Below are 14,463 nucleotides of genomic sequence, written 5' to 3' on the forward strand. Positions count from 1 at the left end.
TGGTGCTTGCCCGCAAGAGAACTGCGGTCCATGGTGGGCGGCCACAAAAATTGCGGTCCATATGGTGTATCGATCCCGGCAGCAAGCAGCGAAAGTGCAGGCCCACAACTGCGGAGCCAGCACCTCTCTCTCCTCTCTCTCTGCCCCAAAGCCAGATCCTCGGAGGTGGGAGACAAAAGAAGAAGACAAGTGAGTAAGGTGGTAAGGGCGCAAAAGTGCATGCAATGTAAGGTAATGCACACTGGGGGCACATGGGAACCAGGTGAGACAGGTACGTTCCTACCGTACGCCCCCCCCCCCACCCCCCACCAGGTAACCTACATTGCCCCTCCCTTACCCCTTACTGTATCCACAAAACACAACACTACCCATAAACATCTACTTTACAAATCAACAAACGTCCCTACTGTCTTCCCCGTTCCTCCCATAAACCAAATTCGTCTTCTCTCCCTCCTAACCAATCAAATTTGCCATTTCCAACTCTCATCACAATTTGCCATCTCCAACTCAACAGCAAAATTTGCCATCACCAATTCATCATCAGTCCCTCCTAAGGAGGGAGAGATGGAATCACCCCAATGTCTCATCCACGTCGTGATGCGTCTCACCAATCCACACAGCAATTCTCATTTCCTGCAACACAGAACAAAGAAAACACAGGTGTGGAGTCATCATCATCCCCTCAGGTAAGTGGCTGCGTATGGTGCGACAGGTTCATCAATCCTAACTATTTCCTAAATGACTTTAACAACTTTACATTACCCGGGGTCTTTCCCTGCCAATCCATTGGCCAACTTACACTATGGGTTCTAAAAACCAATTCCCATTGACCAAACTGTGGTGCCTCTCAATTTGGGGTCTCACTCCCCCGATTCATCTCCCGGTGCTCTCGCACAATTTCTGGGCTGTGACGTGTAGCTCTCCCAGCAGGTCTACCCACCTGCACACCTCCACCACTGTAGTTGCCACCCGAGCTTACCTGCTCCTCACCCTAACCTAACTAACTGGGGAAGGCCCTCTCGCACTCTCACCCCCTCAGTGCCCTCTCTGGCACGGGCTGCCCGATCCACACCCGGGATCCTCAGGCACCCACTGACACTAACGGCTCCCAGAGCCCACCTGCGGCCTCACCTGGCCGACATCCTCACAGTGGTGGAGTGCCCAAACCAACTACACACACTAACAGGCTACACGCCCAGCCATTTCCACAACACTAATGCACCCATCCACAATACCATTCTGTCACCCGCACCACAGATGCCAATATCCAACCACAATTTACCTATACCCTCTACCTAACACTTACACTACCCGCCCCGGGTACTCGTGAAAGGGGTCCACTCTTCCCCCATCCACACCTTCGCACCATGCACACCACTCCGTACCACTTACTCCAACTCTCTCCACACCACTCATTACTTGCACACCTGTGCTCTCACACCTGGTGCCACCTGCACCCTTCTCTCCCCAAGCGCATTCGCGCTGATCCACAACACTCACTACTCATACACTGCTCCACACACCTGTTCAGTTCTCACACAGCATCATCTCATCTAACTACTCCCCTCTGAAACTTGCGCTTCCCAGTCGTCCCTTTAAACTATTGCGCTCCCTCGTCATTATCATCCATACTAATCTACCTGCGTCCCCTCTACAGGTATCAGTCACTAACTAAACTTAACGTCACCTAATGTCATTTCTAGGTCCCTACACACAATATAACCTAACCCACCCGGGCGAGTTTTCACTGCCATACACCCCATAAACTATAGCTCCTTTGCCCCACATTTGTGAGGGATGACAGAGTTGCCATCCCACCACATCGGGCATCTCCCACTACCAATTTCGCACATCAAATTTCAACAAATCAAAAATTTGCCAATCACTACCCATCATCTGCCAATCATTACTGCCAATCCTTTGCCAATCATCAAATTTTGTTTTTTCTAATTTTGGGGCCAAAACACTATCCTCGTCATTACAGTCTACTTACTAATGCCTCTCGGTGCGCCAATTCACTCCTAAAGCTCGGCTTCGTACAGCCAAGCCATGAATGCGGGTTGTTTGGTGCCAGCGGCTGGATACGTCCCGCATTCGGTGCAGGGAAGGAGGTTTACCCAGGCCGAGGTCCCACGCACCATCTCGGCGTGGAGCCATCCAATGTCCCGATCTCGACCTGCCGGAATGCCTCAACAAAAAGTGGTCGCCATGACGACCCTTCCTATCGGGCTGCCCGCTCCGCCTAGTGGAGCCCGGACGCGGCCGTTCCACGCGAGGCCCAGCGTGGATCGCGCACGGCGGTCCTTTCGAACCCGCCGTGGCTCGGATCCCCGCTGGTTCTCGCGGCACGCGAAGCCCGGCACGCACCGAGGGCCCGCTTCGGCTAAAAGTCGACCTAACCTCTAACCCGGTTACCGTCGATGCTTCACCTGGATGCTTACATGCATACGCTACCCCTTGCTTGCTCATACCTCCAGCCGTTTCCATGCTCCTCGTCGTACCTTCTCTAACACACCCAGGTACACTCATTCCACTCCCAGCCTTGGTCACACACCTGACCACCGAACACTTTGGCACACATTCGTTGGTCGCACACCTCACCAACACACCTCTTCGCGCCCCTTCCTCGGTCACCTCCTCTGTGACCATCACAGGTGTGCTCTTACTCGCACACCCAACCACGTGCCTCACTACCAACTCAAGTGTGCATTCCCACACACGCTCTACCATTCCAGGTGTGCATCCTTCCATTCCAGGTGTACATCCTCGCTCACCTGTCACAACCAACTCACGCTCCGTGCCACTCTCACTACTCTCACCTCCACTCTTGACAACGCACTCACCCTTACTCCCGACAGCGCACTCTTTCCTCATGCACCTGTCCGTTACACACCTCTCTCGCGCACACTCTTGCGCACACTCTCCCGTCACACCCTCTGTAACACTCACCACAGGCGTGCATTCTTCCTTACTTTTGACAGCGCACTCTTTCCCCATGCACCTGTCCGTTACACACCTTTCTCGCGCACACTCTCCCGTTACATCCTCTGTAACACTCCTCACTACGCGCTTCCATGTGCTCCCTCGCACACGCGCTTCGACCAACTCACTCTTGACGGCACACTCACTCCTCGGCGTGCACTTTTTCCTCACACACCCCAGAGTCGGACTTTCTTGCACACCTCCTTTTTCGCACACCAGACCTGTCGCACACTTCACCAACGGCCTCTCACGAACACCCGGGTCCATCTCGACCCCCAAGCTTCTTAAATCACCTGGCGCATCATACGCACGACCATATTGGTCACCACTTACACCGGGTCCTCTTCCTCTTCGCTTCTCCTCCATCACCTGCGAATCCCTCATCCGGTTAATGAGCACATCATCACGATCCGAACACAGACTTTGGACCAATTCTTTTACTTCCTCCTTTATCTCTTTCTTATCCTCTCTCCGTCGCTTCTTAATTTCGCTCACCTCTTCTTCCACTTCTTCTAATTTCTGCTTCACCTCTTTTATGTCCCGGTACGTCTCCTCAAGCTCGTCCTCTAAGGCTACCTTGACCGTTTCCATGTGCGTCCTCACCTGCCGGTCCTTCGTCTCCATTACCTCTGTCACCTCGTCCAACCTCGTTGTCAGTCCCTCACGTACCATCTGACATTCCCTCTTCGTCGCTATCAAGTCGTCTTTTAGTTCTTTCTGTGTCGCTTTTAACCCTCCTAATACCGCAGTGTTCCTTTGAACCTGCTCCGTTAGTCCTTTCTGTCCCTCCGTCAGCTGTTCCACCTCCTGCGTCAGGTCCTCTATGCCCCCTTGTAACTTTACAGTCCCCTTTCTCACCTCCTTCTCCATGTGCTCCTTACAGTGCCTCACCTCCTCGCGCACTCCTCCGACCTCCTCACTCACCCCTCTTCTGATCTCTTCTCCCATCACTTGCATCTCCTGCCCAGATGCCACCCTCATCTGCTCCATTTCCTCCCTGTGAGCATCCAGTTTGGTTTCTACCCCCATTCTGACCCCCTCTATCTGCTGCCCCATTTGTTTAACTTCCCTTTCCGCTTGGTCCCTCATGTCCCTCAATTTGCCTTCCATACTGTTTTCTAACCCCTCTAACCCCTTTTGCATCCCTTCCATTTGATTCTCTTGAGCGGCCATTCTGTTTTCTACCCCCATTAACCCCTGTTTCACCCCTTCTATCCCATTGTCTAACCCCTCTAATTTAGCTTCTAGCCGTTCCCCCATTTCTCCCATTTTGCCCCCCATTCTGCCCCCCAATCGCTCACTATCAGCCCTCATTTGCTCACTCTGAGCATCCATCCGGTTCCCCATTACCCCCATCATTCTGCTTTCCATTTCTTCGCTATTCTTGTCCATAAGGGCCTTCATTTGTATAAAAAAAAGGTTCAAATCCACCGGTGGCGCTACTACGGTCGCGGGCGCGGTCGCCGTGGCCATGTGCGAGGCGCCATTTTGCGCGCCCGTAACCTCGTGCGCGACGACGCTATTTTGCGAGCCTGCCACCCTCACTGCTTCGCTCTCCTTTTGTCCCTCAATTTGGTCCTGGATCGAACCTGCCTCACTCTCCTCTACCGGAACCCAGCCGTCTTGATCTGCCATAGCGCGACTTTCAAAATTCGGGTTTTTATTTTTGTAAAACACAATCAAATTTCGCCGTTATAATTTCGAGCGCGTGAAACGCGCTTCGGGTCCAATCTCACTCCTCGACACCAATTGTTACAGACGCGGTGCTAGATGTTAGTTTACCGAGCGGTTTGGTATTACCGCGTCCGCACAGTTACTCCCCGATTAGAACCCTTTCCCGCCCGATTCCACTCGAACGTTGGCCGAATCGCGCTACGCTAAATCAATGAAGGAAAGGACACAACGGCTGGGATTAATGCAACGACACAAGGGGTACAGTTCTCAAGACCTCTGGAGGAGGATATAATATTGGTGATGCAGAAACGGGTAGATTACACGGGAAGAGGTAAAGCACAGCAAGATGGGCACTTAGACACAGTCTTATCTATCCCCGACAGACTACAGACAAACGGGACAAGACGGACTTACACGGGGATTGATGGCAAGGAAGGGCAGGCAGTCGATAGCTCAAGGTGCACCTTGGCTCAGGGGCAGAATCAAACGCGGTCCGGTCCAGAGATGCGGGGAGGTATTCAGCGCTTGGAGGTGTGGCGTCCTTTCTTCTCCAAGCTGAGGCGCATCTGACGTCACCTCCCTCTTCCTGCGCATGTCCAGCGGGGAGTCACGCCCTCGGCTCATTAGCTCCGCCCCAGATGGAATCGGTCCGCCGCTTCTTATTGGGTGCGGGGGGTTACCGGGCTCCGCCCTTGACGAGGAGCTGACAGCGAGCCCCTGCGTGGTAACCCCGTCGGAGCACATGTTCAATGGCGGCTAACCAAGCCGGAGTGAGGACGCACACTCCCCGCGCCGCCGCCGCTGTTGTTGTAATTGTTGTTGTACCATGAGGAAGAGCTGCGGGGAGGTATTGGGAGGTCCTAAACTTTCTAACGGTGCCATACAATCACATTCTGGTGCAACGAAGAGTCAGAATTAATGGAAACGAGTCCTTAACTGACATAGACTAAGAATAACTAGCAAGATGTCCTATAGTTGTCTACGTGAGATGCGGTGAACCTGGGTGCGACATTTAATGGGGGAAATAGGGGAAGGTCGGTTCTACAGAGTGTTGTTTACAGACAATGGGACTAGGGAATGGGGGATTGGGGATAGTTGGGGAGTATTGGGGAAATAGGGGAATATTTACAAGCGGATATGGATGGAGGCCAAATCCCATATCCGCAACAATATATATATATATATATATATATATATATATATATATATATATATATATATATATACATATATATAATTTCAAAACGCACCTGGTCACAAGTGTGCCTCCCTGACTGGGTCCTCAGTCGAAGTTCTCAGCATCATCCCGTTTTGGCCCTTCAACCTTGATACGGTCAGCTATGGTGGGTCAGCAGGGGCAAATGCGCCTCCACATGCAACAGCTACACCTGGATGCGTACATACCCCCACCCCCAGCCAGTGAGAATACAGACGACAACAACAAAACCGCCTCCACTCCCAGAATCCACAGCCCCTCACCCACTCACTCACACACCTCACCCACTCACTCAGTGGATTCTGGGAGTGGATATATTTATATAATTGTGTTTCTACGCCCCCAGTAGTGTTTATAATAGCGGACATGGAGTTGCCCCCCCCACCCCCCCTCCAAATTGAAGGAAGACCCTCTCGTGAGCAGGCTGTTGGTGCTCCTATGGTTGGCAGTGCCAATAGAGAGTCTACACCCCCTTTCAAAAATGTCACCTTTTGTTGCCTTATAGCCTCGAATTAAAATGCATTAAATCAGACTTTTTCCACCTTTATTTACACATCATAACCCAAAACTTTAAAGTGAAAAACAAATTCTACAAACTTCAGAAAATTAATTAAAAATGCAAAACTAGAATATCTTGGTTGAATAAGTGGCCACGCCCTTATATTAGCAATTGTAAATTCAATCAGGTGCTACCATTCACCTTCAAAATCACACACCAAGTTAATTGGCCTCTACCTTTGTTAAATTGTAGTGATTCTGATTATTTCAGAATGAAATCAGCTGTTCCTGTAGGTTTCCTCTGCTGGGTAGTGCATTTCACAGCAAAGACTCAACCAAGAGCACCAAGGAGCATTCAAAATACCTCTGGGATAAAGTTGTGGAAAGGCACAGATCAGGGGATGGGTATAAAAATATTTCAAAGGCCTTGAATTTCCCTTGGAGCACAGTCAAGCTAATCACTAAGAAGAGGAAGGCGTATGGTATCACCAATACCCCGTGTAGATCAGGCCGTCCCTCCAAACTGGATGACCAAGCAAGGAGGAGACTGATCAGAGAGGTAACCAAGAGGCCAATGGCAACTTTGAAAGAGCTACAGGCCTTTATGGCAAAGACTGGTCACAGTGGTCACACTAAGACTGGTCACAAAGACTGGTCACGGAGGAGATCTCGCGAGATCTTGGAGACGGCGGCAGGGATTTTCGAAGCTCCACACGGTCTCCACGTTTTTCGAAGTTAAGTCTGTTCACAATTGTATTTTGTCGAAACTGTATTTATCTTTCGGTGTGTGAAGTTATTGTGTGCAACTTTGGTTGTTTCTCGGTGTTTATCTTTCATAAATTGATCGTCTGTTTGCCGTGTCGCGAGCAAGGCCTTTGCCGCGTCGCGAACGATTTGAAATCGAAGTTAAGTGATTGTTCCCATTTGTATTTTCGTTAAAACTGTATTTATTTATGGTGTTGTACGTATATTGTGTCCCGACGAAGATTTTTCGGTGCAAATCTTTCATACCTGTATTGAAAATCGTGTTAATTCGTGTCGTGTCTTGAGGCCTTGTACAGTGTGCACTGTACAACCTTGAGGCTTTGTTTTTCTCAGCGGTCCGTCGTTTGTGATCCAATAACTTTCGTTCTCTGTATTCCCAGTCTTTTCACCCATAGCCTACTTCCTTGTGTAAATCTCAACTCAAAAAAAAACAACAACAAAAAAAAAAAAAAAACAACAAAAAAACATTGCCTTCTCTGTTCTCATTCGTTTATTCATTCTTATTCGTTCATTCGTTCTTCGACCACGTGTTTCTCCCCCATTTCCCCAGATAGTTTTCACTCATTAACCTTCAATGTTTACACTTTCCCCTCAAGTTATGTATTCCGTCATATTTTATAACACCTTTTTCTTCTTCTTCTTTAAAAGGCTGCTTTCGACTTGCTCACCAAATCAATTCATCCCAAAAAAATTATCCATCTCCTATAGTGCCTTTTTTCTACATTCCCTAAACTCTCCTGCACTCCATCCTCCATCCAGCGTCCTTAAACGTATTTTTAACTCGAAGGTCACAAGAAACTCATTTTGCAATAAATGTTCGTTTCCCATAAATCGTACACTTTCAAAAATCCAATCTCACCCCTCCCCTCCAAATCTTCCCCATAACCCCTCCCCTCCAAATCTTCCCCATCACCCCTCCCCTCCAAATCTTCCCCATCACCCATCCCTTTCAAATCTCCCCCCTTGCCCCCTCCCTCCTAAACTACCCCCTCACCCCTCCCCGCCAAGACGCCGCCTCGCCCCTCCCCTCCTAGACTCCTGCCTCACCCCTCCCCTCCAAATCTCCCCCATATCCCATCCCTTTCAAATCCCTCCCCTTGTCCCTTCCCTCCCAAACTCCCCCCTCACCCCTCCCCTTCAAATCTCCCCATCCTCATTGCTTCTCAATTTCCCCCCTCTCACTCCCCCTCCTCAAAGCGTCCTCCCCGCTTCTTCCCCCTTCAAACTCTCACCTCCATCTCCCCCAACCTTCTGCCTCGCTCTTCCCCCTCCTCAAATAACACCTCATTGTGGCTCACCCAATCACCATCAAACCTTTTGTCCGCCCCATCCTTCCCTTTCTCCGAGCTATTCTGAAATCTCTGACACACCTTCAACAGCTCTCCCTACCTCTTCCACCTCTTCCACATCTTACCCTACCCCTCCTCCCCCCTGTTCTGTATCTGATGCTCCCCCTTCCTCTTCATTAACGGTATGGACCTCAAACATCCGGGGCCTTCGTTCAAACTTAACTGATCTCTCCATACAGGTTGCTTCTGTCAAACCAGACGTGATCTGCTTAACAGAAACTTTCCTCCTTTATGATGTCTCTGATTCCATAGTATCTCTCCCGGGCTACTCCCTCCTCCGGTATGATAGACCTGAGCCTCGTCCTGGAGGCGGGGTTGCTATCTTTATCAAAAACTCTCTTCCTCACTCGCCCTGCACTGCACTCTCTCCACCTCACCCCCAGGAATACCTCTGGCTACGGCTTCCCCTTCGCTCCCACCTCTTGTTCATATGTGTGTTGTACCGTCCACCAAACAGTGATGACTCCATCTACATCTCGCTGTCTGATGATATGGACCAACTTCTATCTACTCATCCCAACTCTCTCTTCCTCATATGTGGTGATTTCAACTGTCATCATGCCAGTTGGCTGGGTGTGGGTACCTCTCTCACCAGCCATGGCTCCTCAGCAAAGGACTTCTGCGACTCACTGGGACTGACACAATCTGTCAATTTCCCGACCCGGATCTCAGTCAACGGAACATCTTCTCTTCTGGACTTGGTTATGACTAACTTCCCTGAAAATGTCTGCTGCTCTTCTTCTGCTCCGATCGGATCATCTGATCATGTCCTTGTTAAAGTGGACATCTCTCTGACCATCCTCAGGGAGCCTGCTCAGCGTCGACGAGTCTGGCATTTCACTCAGGCCAACTGGCACGGTCTTCAAGCAGCCATCAATCATCTGGACTGGTCTCCCATCTCTACCACCTCTGACATCAACTCATCCTGGGAATTCTTCCAAAGTAAATTGCTCTCTCTCATGCACAGATTTATCCCATCTCGTCTTCAGTTGTCATACCCTTCCTCCCGTCCATGGTACACGGAATCTTGTGGTGAGGCTGTTGCCCAGAAACAACTTGCCTTCGTCTCCTGGAAAGCAAATCCAACGGAAGGAAATCTCATTTCCTTTCACAAAGCCCGAAACAAGTGTGTGTCCACCCTCAGGAGAGCCAGGAAACAATATCTCTCCGTTCTCAAGACCGAACTCTCTTATCTGTCTCCCTCTTCCAAATCCTGGTGGCGTCTGGTCAAATCCGTTTCTGGTGTTTGTTCCCCCTCCATCCCCTCCCTTACCTCAAACGGCTACACAGCTGACTCCGCACGTGAAAAAGCTGAATGCCTCAACTCTGTGTTTGCCTCTAAATCTTGTGTCCCAAACCCATCCCTCTCTGTACCCACCATACCCAGTCGTACCCTGCTGCTCCTGGACTCCGTGTCCTTTCCTCCTGACAAGGTGGAAAAGTTTCTGTCAACCCTCGACTCTGATTCTGCAACTGGACCCGACGGCATCAGCCCACGGGTCCTAAAATCCTGCTCTGCTGCTCTATCTCACCCTCTCTCTGTTCTCTTCACCCTCTCTTTTGCTCAAGGTCAACTGCCATCTGCTTGGAAATCAGCCAACATCACCGCTTTGCACAAAAAAGGTGCAAAAACAGATCCTAGCAACTACAGACCAATCAGCCTTCTCCCAATTATCAGCAAAGTCATGGAATCCATCATTGCTTCGGATATGAAATCTTTCCTCTTCTCCAATGGCTTGATCTCTGATCATCAATTTGGTTTCAGACCAGGTCACTCTACTCTGGACATGCTGCTTCTGCTGTCTCAACAATGGATGGAGGTCCTCAATGCCAAACAGGAAATTAGAGCTGTCTCCCTCGACATATCACGTGCCTTCGACACGGTCTGGCACCCCGCTCTGCTCACCAAACTCTCCTCCTTTGGTATCCATGGAAATCTCCACGCATGGCTGGCGGACTTCCTCTCTAGTCGTCGTCAACGTGTGGCCCTGAATGGGTTTCTCTCATCTCCTCTTCCTGTTCAGGCTGGAGTTCCCCAAGGCAGTGTTCTGGGCCCCGTGCTTTTTCTGGTCTTCATCAATGATCTCTCTGACTCTCTCGAAAATCCTCTCTATCTCTTTGCTGATGACTCCACTCTCTGCCGCTCCATGCCTCTTCCCTCAGATCGGCAGTCTGCTGCCTCCTCACTCTCTGAAGACCTGGACAAAATCACAGACTGGTCAAACAAGTGGAACATGTCTTTCAATCCTGACAAATCTCACACTCTTACTATGTCTCTCCGAAAAGATCGACTGGACAACCCTCCCATCTACTTTCTCAACAATCCTCTCCAAGAAGTTCTGTCGCTCAAGATTTTGGGTCTCACTATCTGCCATGATCTTTCTTGGGAAAACCACATTTCCAAGCTGGCCTCCAAAGCCAGTCGCCGACTGGGCATCCTCCGTCGTGCGAAGTCCTTCCTCGGCACACCTGAGCTCCTCACCACATACAAGGCTTTCATCCGCAGCTCAATGGAATACTGTTCTCCCCTATGGGCCGGTGCTCCTGCCTCACACCTAGCTCGGCTTCACGCTGTTGAAACCAAAGCTTTCAGAATTATTGGAATCTCCCGCGATGAAGCTATCTCTGAGGGCCTTTCACTCACTCACCGCAGGCAGGTAGGTGGTCTTTCTGTCTTCTACCGACTCCTCTCCGGCCTTGCACCCCCAGCTCTCTCTGTGCTCTGTCCCCCAAATATTCCTACAGGTCGCACAAGATCTGCCAGCAACCCTCTGATGGTTAAACTGCCGAAATCTCGGCTCTCTGCTCACCTTCACTCTTTCATTCCTCTTTTCTCCCGCCTCTGGAACAAACTCCCTCACTCCCTTCAATCCCACTCCTCCCTCCAGGTCTTTAAAACAGCTGTTCACCACCATCTCTTATCTTCCCCCATCCAAAACCTTGATCTTTTCTACCCCCGCTAATTCACCCCAGATCCACCTTGTTTGAAATTCCAACTTCTTTCCTGGAAGTCCTGGCAGTGTCCATATGTTTTATACCTCTCCCACCGCCCCCTTCCCACGCCCCCCCCCCCCCCAAAGCCCTCGCCCTCTCTCAGATCTCTCGATGTCTCCATGTCTCTCGGTCCCTGCTCTCAAATGTTGTGTTTGTGTCCTTCCCCCTCTCTCCCCATCTTGTCTACCGCTCCCTATGTTATATGTTTTATGTGTCGGTTTGTCTTTCTGTGTGATTAATGTTCGCTCTTTCACGAGCCTCGATCTTGTATACAAAAAAAAAAAAAAAAAAAAAAAAGTGTGCATGTGACAACAATATCCCAAGCACTCCACAAGTCTGGCCTGTACGGTAGGGTGGCAAGAAGGAAGCCATTGCTCAAAAAAGCCCACCTTGAGTCCTGTTTGAGGTTTGCAAAAAAACACTCCAAAGATTCTGAAGCCATGTGGCAAAAATATTTGCGGTCTGACGAAACCAAGATGGAAATTTTTGGCCGAAATGCAAAACGTTACGTTTGGTGGAAACCGAGTACAGCACATCACCCAAAGAACACCATCCCTACTGTGAAGCATGGTGGTGGCAGCATCATGTTATGGGAATGTTTCTCATCAGCAGGGACTGGGGCACTGGTCAGAATAGAAGGGAAAATGGATGGAGCAAAATACAGAAAAATACGAGAGGAAAACCTGCTTCCCTCTGGTAGAAAGCGGAAATTGGGGTGGAAGTTCACCTTTCAGCATGACAACGACCCAAAGCACACAGCCGAAGTTACACTGTAGTGGCTACGAAACAAAAAGATAAATGTCTTTGTGTGGCCAAGTTAGAGCCACGACCTAAATCCAATCGAAAATCTGTGACATGACTTGAAGATCCTGTCCATGAACACTCCCCACACAACTTGACTGAGCTTGAACAGTTTTGTGCAGAAGAATGGGAAAATATTGCCCAATCAAGGTGTGCAAAGTTGGTAAAGGCTTTGTTTGAAATTTGTAGATTTTGTTTTTCTCTTGGAAGTTGTGGGTTTTGATGTGTAAATATAGGTGGAGAAAGTCTTATTTAAAGCATTTTCATTCCAGGCTATACTGCAACAAAAGGTGAAAATTTTGAAAGGGGGTGTAGACTTTCTATAGGCACTGTATATCATAGTTTTAGTTTTTGTCAATTTGTTCACTTAAATACTGTATGTATTTTCACTTTGTGAAATATGTCAACCCTAAGTAATTGGGGCAATATATTTATTATGTCAGGTATATCAGCCATCCTGACCTAGAGTCATTTTCAAGGTTTTAAGGGACTGCAGTCCATCGTTCATCAACTGCCCATTTAGCTATTGACTCGAATACGAGGATGCACCTTCGCTGTACACGACCACCGTGCGTTCATGAATCTCTTTAGAGCTGGTACCTCAGTTGCATATAAATATGATGACACCTCAGTGCTCAATTTTAGCGAGATCCATAATTGTATGATTTCACGAACTTTTTGGATTATATTCTGAAACAACAAACAATATCGTATTAGTGAAGCTAATGGGATACAAGTGTACACATCAGCTTACAATGAGGAAAAAATCCTCAACTCCTGTGTGTTGATGAAATTCAAATTGCTTTTGTCTGTCCCTCAAATATTTTGGGAATTATTAAATGCGTTCTTGATTCACCAAGATCAGCCAAAAGAAAGACAAAGATCAAATTCTGCTGTTAATCATTTTCTGAACAATAATTTAAGACACAACAACAACAACAACAACAACAACATGCATTTTAAAGGCCATTTTCCCTGCTAGAGCGGGCGATTTGAGACATGAATGTAATTTAGATTATTTTGTTTTTTTTAATACGAGCAGGGTGGACTCTGTTTGATTGGCCTATACATGAGCATCGTTAATGGTTCATGGCCACTATTTCATAATGTGACATTTATAATAGTATTTGTGAAGAATCGATCAAATAATCCGAGTGATGTCCGGCTGTAGGATTTGTGTTTTTCTTGTATTTTAACGAATGTCCAATTTGCATCCGGTAATTGCTGTTTTCGATGCCGGACTCCCTGGTAATTTCATTGCCAAGATGCCAGCATTGGCAGGGTCAACGTTTCTGCTCTGTCGACAAGACCTGCCACAAACATAATTTATTGATAAACCTTGCACAGAAATTGAACAATTTGCAAGAAATTGAATTTTTATAATGCAAAGACTTGCAGCAATGTAATTCTTTTCCACAACTGGGTATGAAAAATATTAAAGACAAAAATTGGGTGCAATGTTTTCATTGATGTGATAGACATTTTATTACCGTGGCGATATTGCTTACACTTCCTTGTGTTATTGACATTGTTTCTTTCCAACAGCAGGTACAGCTGCAGTTCGTAGGACGGTCAGTATGCTGGTTCCCCTTCCTGCATCCAACAATGTCATACTACTTGATTGTCAAAGATTCATCGGTATGTGGTGTATCACTCTTAGTTGTTGTTATGCTTGTATTTATATTTGTGCCGGTCTGTTTTTAATACGGTGGTTTGAGGCTTGAGAAGAAATGAGTGCATATGAGGAGTCAACACATATTTCCCCAAACTCTGAAGAAATGCACCATTGAAACTCATCAGAGGTCGTCATTTTCTGTGTAGCTTTTTTTTTCCTGTATACTAAGTCGGGGCTCGTGTAGGAAGTAACACATATAACCTACACTACCGGTCAAAAGTTTTAGAACACCTCAATTTTTCCAGTTTTTATTGAAATTTACACAGTTTAATGTCCAGTGAATAACCTGAAATGGTACAAAGGTAAGCAGTAAACTGCTCGAGGTTAAAAAAAACGTTTAGGTAAGCAAAAACAGGAAAATAATGTAAATTGCACAGTTATATTGTAAAAAAAGGCCTTCTTCAGGGAACAAGTAATGGGTTAACAACTTACAGCTGTTCTGCAGCAATGTAAGTAAATGAAGCCTTGAAAGTTGATGCAAACAATTCCTACAGGTGGCCCAAGCTCTG

General features: G+C 48.1%; 1 protein-coding gene across 1 annotated transcript in view; it reads left to right on the forward strand.

The window, feature by feature from the left end:
• LOC144889337 (uncharacterized) overlaps nucleotides 1–14,463 on the forward strand; it is a gene marked incomplete at both ends in the record, with an annotated part of 40,638 nt that overhangs the window by 12,085 nt on the left and 14,090 nt on the right. The window contains one exon of the mRNA XM_078769520.1: nucleotides 13,825–13,917. Coding sequence (XP_078625646.1) covers nucleotides 13,825–13,917 — 93 coding nt within the window. The remainder of the gene's footprint in view (nucleotides 1–13,824; nucleotides 13,918–14,463) is intronic.

This window comes from Myxine glutinosa, unplaced genomic scaffold, assembly GCF_964187855.1.
Source record: "Myxine glutinosa unplaced genomic scaffold, kmMyxGlut1.1 SCAFFOLD_2872, whole genome shotgun sequence".
Lineage (NCBI taxonomy): Eukaryota > Metazoa > Chordata > Myxini > Myxiniformes > Myxinidae > Myxine > Myxine glutinosa.